General features: G+C 41.7%; 1 protein-coding gene across 1 annotated transcript in view; it reads left to right on the top strand.

Moving 5' to 3' along the window:
- The window catches only part of LOC121283127 (integumentary mucin C.1-like), a 69,773-nt gene extending 54,432 nt beyond the window's left edge, over positions 1-15,341 (top strand). The window contains exons 2-4 of the mRNA XM_041197263.1: positions 7,591-7,848; positions 10,037-10,159; positions 10,697-15,341. Of these exons, the coding sequence (XP_041053197.1) occupies positions 7,629-7,848; positions 10,037-10,159; positions 10,697-11,868 (1,515 nt within the window). The 5' untranslated portion in view covers positions 7,591-7,628 and the 3' untranslated portion in view covers positions 11,869-15,341. The remainder of the gene's footprint in view (positions 1-7,590; positions 7,849-10,036; positions 10,160-10,696) is intronic.
- The last annotated feature ends 1,136 nt before the right edge of the window (positions 15,342-16,477 follow it).

Raw genomic sequence — 16,477 nt, 5'->3', positions numbered from 1 at the left:
GCTGCCTGACCTGCTGAGTATTTCTAGCGTTTTCTGTTTTTATTTCAGAATTCCAGCATCTTTTTTTTTATATTCATTCATGGGATGTGGGCCAGCATTTTTTCCCATTCCTAGTTGCCCTTGAGAAGGTGGTGGTGAGCTGCTTTCTTGAATGCTACAGTCCATGTGGTGTAGGCACCCCCACAGTAATATTAGGGAGGGAGTTCCAGGATTTTGACCCAGCGACTGTGAAGGAACAAAAATATGTTTCCATGTCAGGATGGTGAGTGAGTTGGTGGGGAACTTGCAGGTGGTGGTGTTTCCATCTAACTGCTGTCCTTGACCTTCTAGATGGCAGTGGTCGTGGGTTTAGAAGGTGCTGTCTAAGGAGCCTTAGTGAGTTCCTGCAATGCATCTTGTAGATGGTACACACTGCTGCTACTGTGTGTCAGTGGTGGAGGGAATGAATGGCACCACATCCACAATCAATCAAGTGGGCTGCTTTGTCCTAGATGGTGTCAAGCTTCTTGAGTGTTGTGGGAGCTGCACTCATCAAGGCAATTGGGGAGTATCCCATCACACTCCTGACTTGTGCCTTGTAGATGGTGGACAGGCTTTGGGGAATCAGGAGGTGAGTTACTTGTCACAGGACTCCTAGCCTCTGATCTGCTGCTCTTGTAGCCACAGTATTTATATGGCTAGTCCAGTTCAGTTTCTGGTCAATGGTAACCCCCCCAGGATGTTGATAATAGGGTATTCAGTGATGGTAATACCATTGAACATCAAGGGGCGATGGTTAGATTCTTTGTTGTTGGAGATGGTCATTGCCTGGCACCTGTGTGGCATGAATGTTACTTGCCACTTGTCAGCCCAAGCCTGGATATTGTCCAGGTCTTGCTGCATTTGGACATGGAGTCTGAGGAGTTGCAAATGGTGCTGAATAATGTGCAACCATCAGCGAGCATCCCCACTTCTGACCTTATGATGGAAGGAAGGTCATTGATGAAGCAGCTGAAGATGGTTGGGCCGAGGACACTAACCTGAGAAACTCCTGCATTGATGTCCTGGAGCTGAGATAACTGACCTCCAACAACCACAACCATCGTCCTTTGTGCTAGCTATGACTTCAACCAGTGGAGAGTATTCCCCTGATTCCCATTGACTCCAGTTTTGCTAGGAGTCCTTAATGCCACACTCAGTCAAATGCAACCTTGATGTCAAGGGCAGTCACTCTCACCTCACCTCAGGAGCTCAGCTCTATTGTCCATGTATGAACCAAGGCTATAATGAGGTCAGGTACTGAGTGGCGGAACCCAAGCTGGGCGTCGGTGAGTAGGTTATTGCTAAGCAAGTGTCGCTTGTTAGCACTGTTGACCCCTTCTGCTACTTTACTGACGATCGGGAGTAGACTGACGGAGCGGTAATTGGCCGGGTTGGATTTGTCTTGCTTTTTGTGTACAGGGCATACTTAGGTAATTTTCTACATAGCCAGGTAAATGCCAGTATTGTAGCTGTACTGGAACAGCTTGGCTAGTGACTTGGCAAGTTCTGGAGCACAAGCCTTCAGTACTATTGCCGAAATATTGTCAGTGCCCATAGCCTTTGCAATATCCAGTGCTTTCAGCCGTTTCTTGATGTCACATGAGTGAATTGAATTGGTTGAATACTGGCAACTGTGATGCTGGGGACCTCCTGAGGAGGCCGAGATGAATCATACACTTGGCACTTCTGGCTGAAGATTGTAGCACGTTTTATCTTATGCAGCTTTATCTTTTGAACTGATATTCTGGGCTCCCCCATCATTGAGGATGGGGATATTTGTGGAGCCTCCTCCTCCTCCTCCAGTGAGTTGTTTAATTGTCCACCACCATTCACAGCTGGATATGGCAGGACTTAGATCTGATCAATTGGTTGTGGGATTGCTTGGCTCTGTCTATCATTTGCTGTTTATGCTGTTTGTCAAGCAAGTAGTCCTGTGTTATAGCTTCACCAGGTTGACACCTCATTTTTAGCCTGGTGCTGCTCCTGGCATGCCCTCCTCCACTCTTCATTGAACCAGGGTTGATCCCCTGGCTTGATGGTAATGGTAGAGTGGGGGACATGCTGGGCCATGCGGTCACATATTGTGTTCAAGTACAGTTCTGCTGCTGCTGATAACCCACAATGCCTCATGGATGCCCAGTCTTGATTTACCAGATCTGTTCGAAATCTATCCCATTTAGCACGGTGGTAGTGCCACACAACAGGATGAAGGGTATCCTCAATGTTAAGGCATGACTTTGTCTCCACAATGACTGCGCGGTGGTCACTCCGACCAATATTGTCATGGACAGATGCATCTGTGACAGGCAGGTTGGTAAGAATGAGTGTGTTTTCCCTTCTTGTTGGTTCCCTCACCACCTGCCACACACCCAGTCTAGCAGCTATGTCCTTTAGGGCTCGGTCAGTAATGGTGCTGCTGCACTCTTGTTGATGGACATTGAAGTCCCCCACCCAGAGAACATTTTGCACCCTTGCCACCCTCAGTGCTTCTTCCAAGTGGTGTTCAACAACTGATTCATCAGCTGAGGGAGGGCGGTACATGGTAATCAGCAGGAGGTTTCCTTGCCATGTTTGACCTGATGCCGTGAGACTTCATAGGATCCAGAGTTGATGTTGAGGACTCTCAGGGCAACTCCCTCCTGACTGTTTCCCACTATGCTGCCACCTCTGCTGGGATGGTGATGGTGGTGCTTGGGACATTAAGACATGATTCGCTGAGGATGACTGTGTCAGGCTGTTGCTTGACTAGTCTGTGAGACAGCTCTTCTAATTTTGGCACTAATCCTTAGATGTTATTAAGGAGGGCTTTGTAGGGTCGAAAGGTGGTCTGTCCAGTTTTATTCCTTTTGAGGCTTTGTAGAGTTTTTAAACAACTGAGTGGCTTGCTAGGCCGTTTAAGAGCCAACCACTTTGCTGCCGCACATGTAGGGATATCAGTGAACCAAATGGGAGTTTATTACAACAATCGACAATGGTTTCATGCAAATTTTGCAGACATTTTTTTCAATTCAAATGTCACCATCTGCTGTGGTGAGATTCAAACCTGGGTCCCCAGAGCATTATCCTGGGTCTCTGGATTAGTAGTCCAGTGACAATACCAGTACGCCATTGCCTCCTCTTGCAATCTCTCTTTAGTGGATGGCAGCCTTGCCATGAAATACTTAAACCATTGTGTAATTCCAATAGGTTTTGGGTGTGTCTGTCTGTGGCAGCCATTGTTTCAATATCCAGTGCTTCGCATTTTTAATGTCTCTTCTTGAGACAGTTATGAGTTTTGATGCATGTCTGGATTATAGGAAATGTCTCTCTCTTCACACTCCCCTGAGGGTGATTGGTTAGTTTCTCACCTTCACCTTGGAATGTTGCATTTTTAAGCAGTTTGCTGTCTCATTTCAAATTGCAAAAGCTCCAGTCAGTTGAAAGTGAAAAATCATATTTTCAAAAATAAGCATAGCCTTGTTACAGCTGTATAAATGCAAGTCTTTCTTTCTCCGAAGGAAATTACTGAATGACAGTCTGACAGCTTCATGGTGACTTATACTGAAATAAATGTTTTATTTCCAGATTTTTAAAAAAGAATTAAAATTCTTTAACCGCAGTGGTGGGATTTAAATTCATGTTTTCTGTATTACTAGGTCAGTAACATAACTGCCACAATACTGTATCCAGACTAAAGATATTGCCTCCAGAGCAATGAGATAATGTCTGCAGATTAATATTTCCAGTTTGAACTACAGTACTACTGTCTATGTGCCCAGAAGTCTCTCTAACCACCAATCTGATCCAATAAATTTCATAAGTGAATTTTACCATGTTTGATCTATAGTGATCTTGAGTTTTGAGGTTGCTTGAAACTCAAACCAGTTTATTGCCTCTTTTAACAGGTTGTGTCAATCTTCAACCAGTTTGCCTCAGGAGGTAACTTCAAAGAAATGGCTGTTTCCCTCTTGCAGGATTGGCAACACTAATTTGGTTGACCGTGATTTTATTTCATGGCATGGTGGCTGTTAGGGAAAGATTACAAATTGGACTTGTAGCTCGCCAGCTAAAGCTACGCGTATAGGGCCAGCAGGCATGTCGAGGATGTCGGGGGGTGTTGGTGAAGTGATGATGAATTTTTTAATATTACAATTAGAAACTAAAGTTTGAATCACCTCATGTACATAAGACATGAAATGACAGCAGCATTTTATCTGTGTTGAGCTACTAATGGCATCTGAAGTAAACCAAACTCCCTTGACATTCTGTGCCATTTCTAGCAGCTACTTTCCAGTTTAATAGCAATGGAGGGCCATACTGATGACGGATCATAATAACAGAATGAAGTGAAGCCTGTTGGAACAGCTTTTATACATTAGTTTGTTCAGCATTTTCCTTTCGTCATCAACAACAACTTGCATTTATGTAGCACCTTTAACCTAATAAGACATCCCAAGGTGCTTCAAGCAAACATTATCAAACACTGAGCCACATAAGGAGATATTTGGACAGGTAAACAAAGGCATAGTTAAACGAGATAGTTTTTAAGGAGCCTCTTAAAGGAGGAGAGAGAGTCAGATGTTTTGGGAGGGAATTCCAGAGCTTAGGTCAATGGACATACACATAATGGATGAATAGGACTTAATGTGAGTTAGCATATGAGAAGCAGTGTTTTGTATGAGCTCAGGTTTACTGAAGACTGCAGAAGAGCATTATAATATTCAAGCCTTAGAAATAAAAATGGCATGGATGAATATTTCAGGAGCAGAGTAGCTGAGGGAATGGGTGGAGACGGCCATAGTCACAGAAGTGAAAGTAGGCTTCTTGGTGATAGAGAGGGTGTCGGGTCAGAAACTTAGCTCAGGGTCAAGTGGAATACCGAGGTTGAAAATGGTCCAGTGCAACCTCAGGCACTGGTCAGAGGGACCATTAGAATTACTGGTTAGTGAACAGAGTTTGTGACGGGGACTGAAGACAGTGGTGTCAGTCTTCCCAAAAGTTAATTAGAGGAAATTTCTGCTGGTCCATTATTGGATGATGGCCAAGCAGTGTGACATATCACTCATACCCTACACAGAATTTTACATCATCTTGCTTTGGAAGAATATTCTCCATCGTGATGAAGGAGAATAAAGAATTATTTTCCTGTGTGGACAAATGCTTAAGTGAGAAATGGTGAGATCATTTGATGTGGCACAAAAGCAGGAAGCTGACTTTAGTAAAGATTATGATGGGAATTTATGCTTTCCTGCTGGGGGCACTCTTGAGTCATACACAGTTGAAGTGTTTAAGATAACTCTGCAGTGCTGAATTAAAGTATGTTGATTGTACTCACGCAGTTGCTGTATCTTTTCTTTAAAAACAAAGTCATAACTATTAATTTGTGCTCAAAACAGTATCAAACTCCAGACAAATCTGATCAGAAACTCGATTACAGCTTCAAGCAATGTTCTTGTTCCCTAACCCCTTCCTCTATGCTGAGCACCATTCCCCTGCTAGAATAGACAGGTTCCTGCATATTCTGTCCTTTTAACCAGCTGCTGGAAGATGTGCCAAAAGGCTTGGGGTGACTCACCTGTTGACTAAATTTTATTTACTTCATTTTTTTATAAGGAAGTATTAAACCTTATGTCCTGGTTCCACAACATTTCCAAGATTGGTAAAACTTGTGTGAGATTATGGGTGTACACTGTGGCACAATCCAATGCACAATAGGGTTTTGGACTTCATACATTCTTTTAATGTACAACGAAATTCAATTTAAATTTGTGAAAATATATTCCTGAAAAGCCAAATTCAGGACAGTTTAATTTAGATCTTAGAGCTTTGAGTCATCTTTTGCCAAATATGCGTCTTACAAAAATGCAGCCCAAACATTGTATGAAGCAGCCAGTTACATTATTGTATAAAGGACTCAGCATGGTCCATAGAGAGCTTAATTTCAAAATCCTTTTAACTTAGAAAATGTCTAAACACTGGGCGAGTTGAGTTCGTGTAGCTCCTGACTCATCCTCAGCTAACGCTTCTCACCCTTAGCATTTTGACACAAAATTAAAGATAGTCAAAATTTCTAGCTATCAATAAGGGTACAGCAGCAATGAAAATATAGCTTGCTGTGAATGTACCTTAGCGTTTTTACAAATATAAAGAACACAAAAACATAATAAATAGGAATAGGCCATTCAGCCCCTCAAACCTGTTCCACCATTCAATAAAATTATGGCTGATCTTCCTCAATCCTACTTTCCTATTCTATTCCCATATCTCTAGACTCCAGAGGAGCTGTTTGAAATAAGCCTGCTCCTGATACCTCTTATTTTGAACTCAGTTATTTCAAGTTCTTTCCCGCATGATTTATACCATAGATGAACTTGTTTATTGCCTAGGTTGAAGCATCTTATGCAGCCATAACTGATTCAGCTAAGACTGCTTTTAGTGTACAAGCATTTATATCTACACACTGCTGTGCATATTCTGGCCATGACCTTGAATATTTTTGGACAGACTCTGTTTGCTAATGGAGCCACACTGGCCCTCATTAGATCCCATGACCATGATATTCAACTACCCAGCTGTCCTTTGCTCCACAAATATTGACTGACCAGCTGAGTATTTCCCCTAGTTTTATGTTTATTTCAGTTTTTCCAGTGGTTTCAATTTTTTTGTTTTTTCTTTACCTTCTTTTATTATTGTGAACACGGTGGGTTCAACCAAGAGACCAGCTGCTCCATTGAAAGTTATTTTTTGATCTATAATTTATTTCCATTTTCCAGCCTTAATTGCACTCACTTATACTACAAGATCAACACTGCACAGTAGCAACACATGTTCCATAATAAATACAGAGTCAAGGTCCAAGAGGAGGAAGCTTGTAAGACTGAGGTGAGGCTGACACCAATACAGTATCAAACTAGGTTTTAAAAAGTACTCAAGGAGATTGGACACTTTTTAAACTTACCTGAAATTAATATATAAGCTTTTATAGTGAAAAAGAGCATTGCCAACCAGGCTGGGTTAGCTTAAAGTGTAAAGATTAAAGGGTTTCTGCAGATCTTCTTCTAAAGTTACAGTGGATGATTAGGAGATACCGCCACCGCCCCAGGAAATGCTACCCCTAAAATATTATCTGTTGTGTCGGTAGCTGTAATACACAAACGCATTATCAATCTGCGTGTTATACTTCTTTTAATAACAAAAGAAGACAGCATATTTTGTAGAAAAGTAGTTTTAAAGCAAGTGCGGTGACATGGTGCATTAGAACTCCATGGGAGTAAGGAGCCATGATCAGGTACACAAGTCTTTCCTTGGCAGCCATTAGTGTCATTCCTAATCGTTTGACATGGGTGTGGTTTTTTGATTCTTTGTCTCCCTGTTAGAGACAAGGGCAAGTTGGTTCTGTGAGCCACCTTGTTTGCAAGCAATCAAGCTGAGAACTAGAAAAGATCCCCCATTGGGACTAACCGCATTCAAATATTCATCAATGCTGAGATTTGAAGCCTGAGATTCACATACAGATTGTCAGGCCCCCTGATGACAAATTACTTTTTAAAAAATTCTATAACCATTTTTTTTTATATAATTTTCTTTCAGATTTGGAAAAAAGCAAACAGAATTGGATCAGTCTACCAATGACTCCTTTACACTGCAATTCTGGCCAAACCAGGATTTTGTTTGGATTATCCCCAAAAATGTGGACGACTCTTGGTCTGATTCTTTACATATCCATTTCCTTTTTGCCTGCGAGCGCAATGTATAATTTACAAAATAATGGAATCAAAGTGCTGAAGTCCCGTCGTGTCAGTGGTGTAGAAGAATGTAATCTAACTTGTGACAATGTAGCAGACCAAGGTAAAGTATGTCAGTGTAGATAAATATGGGAGCAAGAGAATACTCAGGATGTTTTATTGATTGCTGCCATTCTGCTAACCTGTGTATTACCTCCTGAAGTCATTTGCATTCCTCCTCAGCATTTGCTAAGCTCCCTACATTTGTGTCATTATGGAATTTTGAAATTGATAGTTCAACTCCAAATCAGGAATAAAAATGCGCCCCTAGCATACACCACCAATCCGAGGAGCATGCATTAACCCAAACTCTTCCTTTCCTGTCTTTTAAAATGTACTACTACATTTTGTCTCTTGTACTATACACTTAATTAGTTGTAACAAACCTCTTATGAGGTACCTAATTGAATACCTGAACATATATATCACATCATAATAAAGCAGCTCTGTATTACTTTGACCTTTTATAATCCCAAAGATGTACCTATGTAGAATTCTTATACAGAAAATGAAACTTTATTATACAGTAATCCAATTTTATTGTGACATTTTCATGATATTTTACATGCATTTCCCTTTAAAATCAAATCCTCTTTTCCTAAATTATACTTTAATGAAGTATCAGAATGTACACTTCAATGAACAGAAATAAATATTAATACATTTACTGGGTGAGAGAGTCACTGATCTTTAGAACAAGTTGATAATTGGAGGTAGGGTGCAGATGAGGCAATGGAGGCAAAAGCAAAGTGCAGCAGGTTGATGAATGGCAACGGGGTATGGTAAAGGTGCTGAGGATAGGGTTTGGTCGTGGGTGAGAGGGACACTAGTGGCAGGGATGGATTCTGTCAAGGTGGGGAGATGGTATTTCCTAAAACATTTCTATGGCACTGACTTGGAGAAACCTGATTTATTTAAAATTGATATGGCTATGTTTTTTTTAAGTAACCAATCTCACTTGTATCCTATCACCACTAAATTGGATATCTCCTCCCCATCACAACCAGGCCCCATGATAGATTAAAGGTTGGAACTTAGGTCTGGTCATAGCAGAGAACCAGATTGCAGGAGGGGGTATCGGGCAATAAATTCTGCTCTTTGGTGGGGCAGCAACTGCTATAAGGGGTTGCAGGGACAACATTGCCAAGCATCAGGCCTCAGGCTTGATTCTTAGCTCCTCCAAGACAGGACCCCTGTGAACCCAGCAACCTCTAATGTTGGAAATGTATGGAAGGTAAGTGAAGAAAAGTGCCACACGCCTTGAAGATCAAGCTTGGAGGGCTTGAGTATTAAGTAACGTTAATACCATAACTGCAGCCCTGATACCTTTGTGTGGACAGATCACCCACTCCTCTGCCCTCCCTGTGAGGATGCAGCAACAGTCCATACCACAAATACAGGAACGCACCACAACAACACCAAAAATATCCTAGAGTAATTTCTGGCACTTTGCAATAGCAGAGGTCCTTCAACATCACCTTACCTGCAAGTTGGGTGCTTGGCCCTTTAAATAATGCTAGTCCTGGGCCCTTCTTGCAGCTGGACCCTTGATCTTTGGTGAGTGACTTTCAAATTTGTTGAATGGACCTTGAATGGTCCAATCACATCAGTCAGTAGAGCTATGTGACATCATTAAGATTTGTGATGTTGCTTTTTTTAAATCCTTTCGTGAGATGTGAACATCAATGTCACGGCTAATATTTGTTGCTTATCAACTGTTGGTCTTGCCAGTGACTATCACATCCCATGAAAGCAAAAAAGCAACTGCGCTGTTCTTATTGTGCTGTCACATGAACCCTATTGGTGCCCACTTTTCTCAACATGACGCAATCCACAGGATAAGTTGAAAGTGGCTGGTGGTGCAGCATAACAGCCCCCTGAGGGAAATCAGCTATTGTTAACAATCCAAGTTTCAAATCCTTCATTTGAAGATGCATTCACTGATCTTGACCACCCACATGAGACCAATAGACTTCTAATAGCACAGTTGCCAGCTCCTCGGGGCTAGACTCTAGAAATTGTCCTCAGTGGCTACCTGCTACTAATCCCTTTCGAGGGTGGTATCAGAACCTCCAGGCCCCCTGGTGGAACCATTGCATATATCCTTCTATCCACAACCATCGCACCCAAAAAATGTCTCAAACCGATTTTTAGCCCTTAATTTATTGTAGATACAGTACCTGTGTGTGAATTCGTTAGTAAATTAAAAGCAGTGCATGATGTGTAAGTTTTTCTTCTAACTTTTTTTGCAGATGGCTTGGAGTGTAACTGGGTGGTGATTGAAGAAAAACAAAACCTCTGCTTTTATTTACACTGTCTTGATATTCAGATCTGTAAAGGAGTGTCCGTGGAAGATGTTAAAGCTTTGCAAATAGGTATGAACAGAATCAATTTATTTTTTAAAAGTATAGAATTGTCACATGTTAATGACTGTAGGCAATTCTCTGATAACAATGTAAAATGTTTCTGATTTTAAGTCCAGAAATCTTTTCATAAGTTTGTTTTTCTTTTTCTTTGACTGTATGCAGATTACATGGATGAAGTAATTTGCACTTTTCTAAAATTAAGTATATTTTTATGCTTTATTGTTCTGGCCTTTGAGGGCATGTTGTTATTCCCTGACTGAAAGGACAAGCAAACCTCTGCCAATAACAATCAGCAGAAGTTAATCAAAGTAGTTCAGTCCTGTGTGGAAATGGTTAACCTCCAATTGCTCTTTTCAATGATACACAGTATTGAAAATTACATTGGTTTGACTTGCTGTTTATGTGGGTTGGGTAAAAGGATCTTGAACATCCAAGCAGACCTATCGTATGTCTTACTGTGAACATTCTGAGTAACCATTCAGGAATAGTGAGAAGGTGCATAGCATTACTAAAAATTTTTAACTGAGGTTTTTTTGTGTATTCTAGGGCAAGGTTTACCAATCAAGATGTTTTTAAATCGTGTACAAAGGACTAGAATAATTAATAAAAGGCTTCCAAGAATCACTCCAAAAAATAAAACTAAATCAGAGGTAACAATTTCAGCGTCTTCAATGATCACCACTGTACCAACTGTCACCGGGACAGCCACAGACATAATCACGACTACAGTAACACCAGCTGTTACCAATACAACCACAGCCACAATCGCGACTACAGTAACACCAACTGTCACCAGTACAATCACAGCCGCACCAGTGGTTACCAGTACAACTGCAGCCACAATGACAACTACAGTAACACCAGCTGTCACCAGTACAGCCACAGCTGCAATAACACCAACTGTCACCCAAACAGCCACAGCCACAGCTACAATGTTACAAGAAGTCACAAGTACAACCACAACTGTTAATGTCACATTGACAGCTTTAAATACTTCAGGTGCTCTACCTATAAATGCAGTGATTACAACAGCCCCCACTGCAAATAATTCATCAATAAATGTCACTGAACCAACTCCAATGATATTCACATCATCAACTGAATATACCACGCATCTCCCCACTAGCTCAGCAAAAAACAATCTACCAATGTCAACTGGACAGCAGACTACGTCAACAATTGTTCATCAAACTACAATGGCAAATGCATCAACTACAAAACTCAATAGTAATTCAATTGCCTCTGAAACTTTCCCTGAAACTACTACAAAGCAAATGCATTCCTTGAAAATATCAACCCCCAAATCAACCACCAAAACCCTTATGTTGACTGTGATTCCAACAAATGGGTCGACGACACAGGAAGCAACAACGCAGCAGAAACAAAGAGATACAACCAAAGTGAGTAGTTCAACCCCTGGAACCATGCCCACATCCACAGTGGCTGGAGAAGCATCAAAGCCACCAGAAATAAAATCCAGAACTACACTTGCTTTTAATGATGGGAAGAATTACATCTTTCCTTCAGTGCCTGCTGGATCCCTAATCAAGTATTTAGCTGATACCACTTCATTAATAACTATACTAATATTTGGGCTGCTGTTTCTCTTAGTGAGTATTCTATTGTTTGCTCAAAAAGCATTTGAAAGCTATAAAAGGAAAGACTACGTGCAAGTGGACTATTTAATTAATGGAATGTATGCAGAGTCAGATATGTAAGAAAAAGGAAAGTTAGAAACATAGGAAACAACACTTCTTTACAGTAATGGGAACGTTTCATCAAACTAAGCACATCAGTAGAAAATATGGTGTGGATCAATTGCAACTTGTGCCATAAGTCAAACAGTACTGTCTCGTTCTGGAACCTTCTGTGGGGCTTTCAGAGGATCAGTTGCCTGAGTATTCTTCATGAATTTCTGCATGTTACTATGTTGAAAACAGGTACTGTGATTCTAATTTGGGCTATCTTAAAATTGATTGCACTCTTGTTTGTTAATATTGATTAAATATTTTGGGGACTGCCCTCCTTCTGGCTAGATTGCAACAAAAAAAATACTGCTTCAGCCACTGTTTCATTTTTTAAAATGTCCTTGGTGTATTTTTGATCAAAAAGGAATTTTGCAATAAAATAAGTTTTTAATGAGAAAAATGCATTAACCTAAAATGACCTTCCCAGTAATACAGTGCAAAAAACAATGCTACTTAACGTCGAGCCAGAATGTACAATTGTAATGTATCACTAAGTTTTCTTGCCTTAAAATTTAATTTTTTTAATCCTACATTTCTGAAATGTACATCCCTTTTCTCGGAGATGCTTGTGTATAATTTTTCAATTCCTATGCATAAGTTCATCAAATAACTTTTAAAATAGCTCCTGTATATTAATTACTGAGATACTATTGTATCCCACTGCTGCAAATGCCCTGCTTTTCTGAACTACAGTATTACCTTAATGGAAGACTGAATCTGATGTACATAAAAGTACAAAGCTCACACAATTTCACTTGTACTACTTTGGCATATGTCTTTCACAACAGTGTCTTAACAGCAACTTAGTCACATCACAGCAAAATCCAGCAGCTGCCAGGTCAAAATTGCCACATGTTGGATGTCTCTTGCTCTTCCCAGCACTGACACAAATTCTCAAGACATGGAATGTGTGTAGCATATGAAGCAGGAGACTATGTTACAGAGACTTTGCGAAAAATGGATGCATTCCATAAGCAAGACTAAATAGTAAGATTGGGATCAGCAGCACCCATTTTTGAGTGCTATAAGACCCTTTACAGTTCTAAAATAGTTTCTGCAGTAAAGGCACTTTTCCCATACTTGTTAAAATTTTCAGTAATCTATATGGTGTGATCTGGCTGATGCTGGACTACTTTTTTGCTGACTTAATGGTTTGTACACAAAACATGCTAACAGACATGGTGGCCAAATATAGCTTCCTCTTGGAATGAGCATGATAACTGGGCGAATGAGCAGAAGCCACATAGAGCAGGACAAACTGCCAGAAGAGGGAGGAGGAGGTGAAGAAGAGCTTTCAGCAGGAGGGCATAACTGCAGAAGGTGTTTAGGAAGCAAATCTGTTGAAGAACAAGTGCTTGAGAGCTGTGAAGCCCCTTTACACACTGGTATTCAGAGTCATGATGGCAGCTGTCTACTGATGTGCTTAGTTTGATGAAACGTTTCCATGGCAGCACCAGGCATTAGGTGGGTGTTGCTTGGGTTGCACTTGAGGCTGAGATATCAGCTACCAGTTGCTGCATCGTGATTGGGTCCATAGGTGTGTTGATGGAAGTGGCAACCTGTTCCATGTTGGAAAGAATTGCTTCCAAGGTCTGCACAAAGCCTTGTGCCAACTTGATGTTAGACTCCTCTATCCTCCTCGACAGTGAACACAGGCTTTCTGTCAGACTTCCCAGTGCACCAACATTTGGGTGTGCACAGCCATCAGCTCTCTGTGGTAGCCTGCCCAATCAAAGACATCATCTGAGTCCTCCTGAAGTGCATGACCTCTGGTGAACTGACACCTATGCTATCCCTCCCCTCCTGCCCTGTTTCACCCATGTTCAGATCCTATCTCTATCCTATCCTCTTAAGCTACACAAAGTGTCAATATCAGGGCTTGTGACTGTGAAATCATCTGATGATGTGTCCTCATTTTCACTATTTTCTCCACTGCCTAGATAGGTTGCAGTTCTTGGATATCCGAAAGGAAAGAGGTATAGGTTTGGTTTGTGGTGAGGGAAGAGGGGAGAGTAAGAAATGCATGCTATATCAACAGTTTCTCAGTCAGAACAGACTGCGGGATGAGGGAGAAGTGGGATGGGAGAGGAAGGATTAGGTATGAAGATACTGCCATCCTCAATGGTTTCAGCCCTACCGATGGCCACAGCATCAGCAATGACCTTTCTTGTGATATTAGCACCATCTTCTCCAAGGGGGTTTGATCATGCAGGCATGCCTCTCCCCGTTTGTTAGTTACTGCTGCTTCCAATTGTGTGCTACCTTCTGAGAGAGGGGTCATAGCTGTCATAGGAACAGCTTATGGTGTGTGCAAGTTGCGAAATGTGGGTATGAGGCTTGCAACAGTGCTAAATAGCCAGGCCTGTGAGGGTGAGGTGAAGTACATGAATGTTAGGGATGAATACTGATTGTTAGGGATTGTTAGAGAGTAGGTGAGCGACTGGGGTGTGGAAAATTGAGCAGTGGCTGAAATTAGTGGTGCAGTGGTAGGATGTGTTATTTAAAGGTACATTCACTGACCTTGACCATTCAAGTGAGATCATTAAACTTCGGAAAAGTTATATCCTTCCCCAATGCCTCCCCCATCCGGCTGGGAATTTAAAAATTCACATTTAGAAAGTGCCTTCCACAGCCTCAGAACTAAAGCACTTCACAGCCAATTAAGTATTTTTTGAAAAGTAGTGATTGTAATGTAGGCATGTCCAGAAAGACAGTGCAAACAGCAATTGGATAATTGACCAGATAATCTGTTTTGGTGTGCTGGCTTCCTTTGTGTTCTATTAGTTTATTCCAACAGTGTTTTCTTTCCTTCTCTCCAGTATTCTCCCAATGAGCTATCATCAGCCCCCATCTCTTTGTACATGCTGCCCCTCGATGACATCATTTAGAGGCATTGGGTCAGATTTTACATGTATGCTGATGATACCCAGTTCTAATTCTCCACCACTTCTCTTGATTGCCTGAATGCTACCAGACTGTTTAATTTGAATTTTCGCAGAGAGGGAAGGGCTCTGCGCCTTAGCCCAAATTGCGCTGGAGCCTTAATTCTGGAAGCCCTGCCCCCAAATCTGACACCTACCATTTTTGCCAGGGTGGGAGAGGAAATGGAGGTGGGTTGAACTTTGCACATCCATGGTTCACAGAGGCACCTGCACATGTAAAGTGAGCTACCTTCAAACAGATCCAATTTTCGTTACTGGGGTTTCCAAAACAAGACTCATGGGTTTTAGACATTTGAGGAAAAGGTCTAATTCTGCTGGAGTTATTTGGTGTGGCCAGGTGCATATTTGAAGAGATCAGGTATCTCTTTGGAATTGTTAAGGATTGACATAAATGTGTGTAAAAAGTGGATAAGCTCTGTGGAACTATCAAACTGTCAAATAATTTAAATCCACAGACACTTTAAATTTTTGAAATAAAACATCCTGCCTGCTGCAGTTGAAAAGAATTGGTGCTTGCTTTTTCACTGTTTGTTGATGAAGGGATTAGTGCTGCTTGACTGCTTCCATAATTATCACAGCGAAGGGCCTGTAAATTACAGTTTGAGTGACAGCTCCAAGTGATTATGAGGAGATTAGCTGTCTTTGATGTGGGGTTATAAATACAAATATATGTCTTGCTAAAGGATTAAGTACTTGAATGAAATGTTTGTTTTATAAGGGATTAAGTACTTGGAGTGATTTAAATGTTATCAGTGAGAATGTTCTTTTTAAATAGTAATGCCTCCAAGAGACAGTTAGAACTTATTTCATCTCACCTTGGCTTTTGAGTTCTGCCCATGGTGCATACTGGGTGAGTGGAAATGGACAGTGTTAGGGCAAAGGGTAGTGGGCGGGGGCCAAGGGCTTACATGAGTTAGCACTAAGTTGGAATAGGGACTGTAAAGGGCCATGGGTATGAATGGGGGCATGGGTTGGCATGGAGTGTATGAAGAGCTATGGAAGGTGATAAGAGGAGCATGGGTTGATATGGAGGGTATGGGTATGAGAGGTCATGCGAAGTGGGTAAAGGGGCATAGGTTGGCATGAAGGGTATGAGAGGTCATGGCGGTGGGTAGAGGGACATAGGTTGGCGTGGAGGGTACATGGGCCATGGAGGACATATGGGGCCATAGGGGGTGCACATGAGGTGGCATGATTTTGCATGGGTGGGGCATGGGGAATGTGTTATGATGAGTTGGGGTGAGGGCTAGACTGCTGCTTTTTGTTTTTTTATTGTACTGGGACAAAGTCCCAAGCACCAAGGTGGGCCTTTTAAACAACCCATATTGGCACACAGCGGCTGCCCCTGAACTCTTGCCGGGATCGTTAGCACCTGCCCATCCAGAACAAAAGTCGGAAGATTCAGGGCACTTTCTCCTGAGTCAGAATTTTCCTGACTTGACAGTAAAAAATTGGGCCCTTGTCTGGCATCAGGGGTGAAATCTTGTCACTTTAGACTCTGGTACAAGAGCAGGACTACTTATGGGTCACAAACCCAACCTCCCAGTTAGTGGGCCTTTCAGATTGCTCTTTGCCAGGGCAAACCAATTAAGAGCCTTCCTCCAGGCTCCCCAACTACTTAGGTGGCAAAGGTGGGA

The sequence above is a fragment of the Carcharodon carcharias genome, chromosome 10 (genome assembly GCF_017639515.1).
Source record: "Carcharodon carcharias isolate sCarCar2 chromosome 10, sCarCar2.pri, whole genome shotgun sequence".
Lineage (NCBI taxonomy): Eukaryota > Metazoa > Chordata > Chondrichthyes > Lamniformes > Lamnidae > Carcharodon > Carcharodon carcharias.
This window is presented reverse-complemented; position numbering and strand designations above follow the sequence as displayed.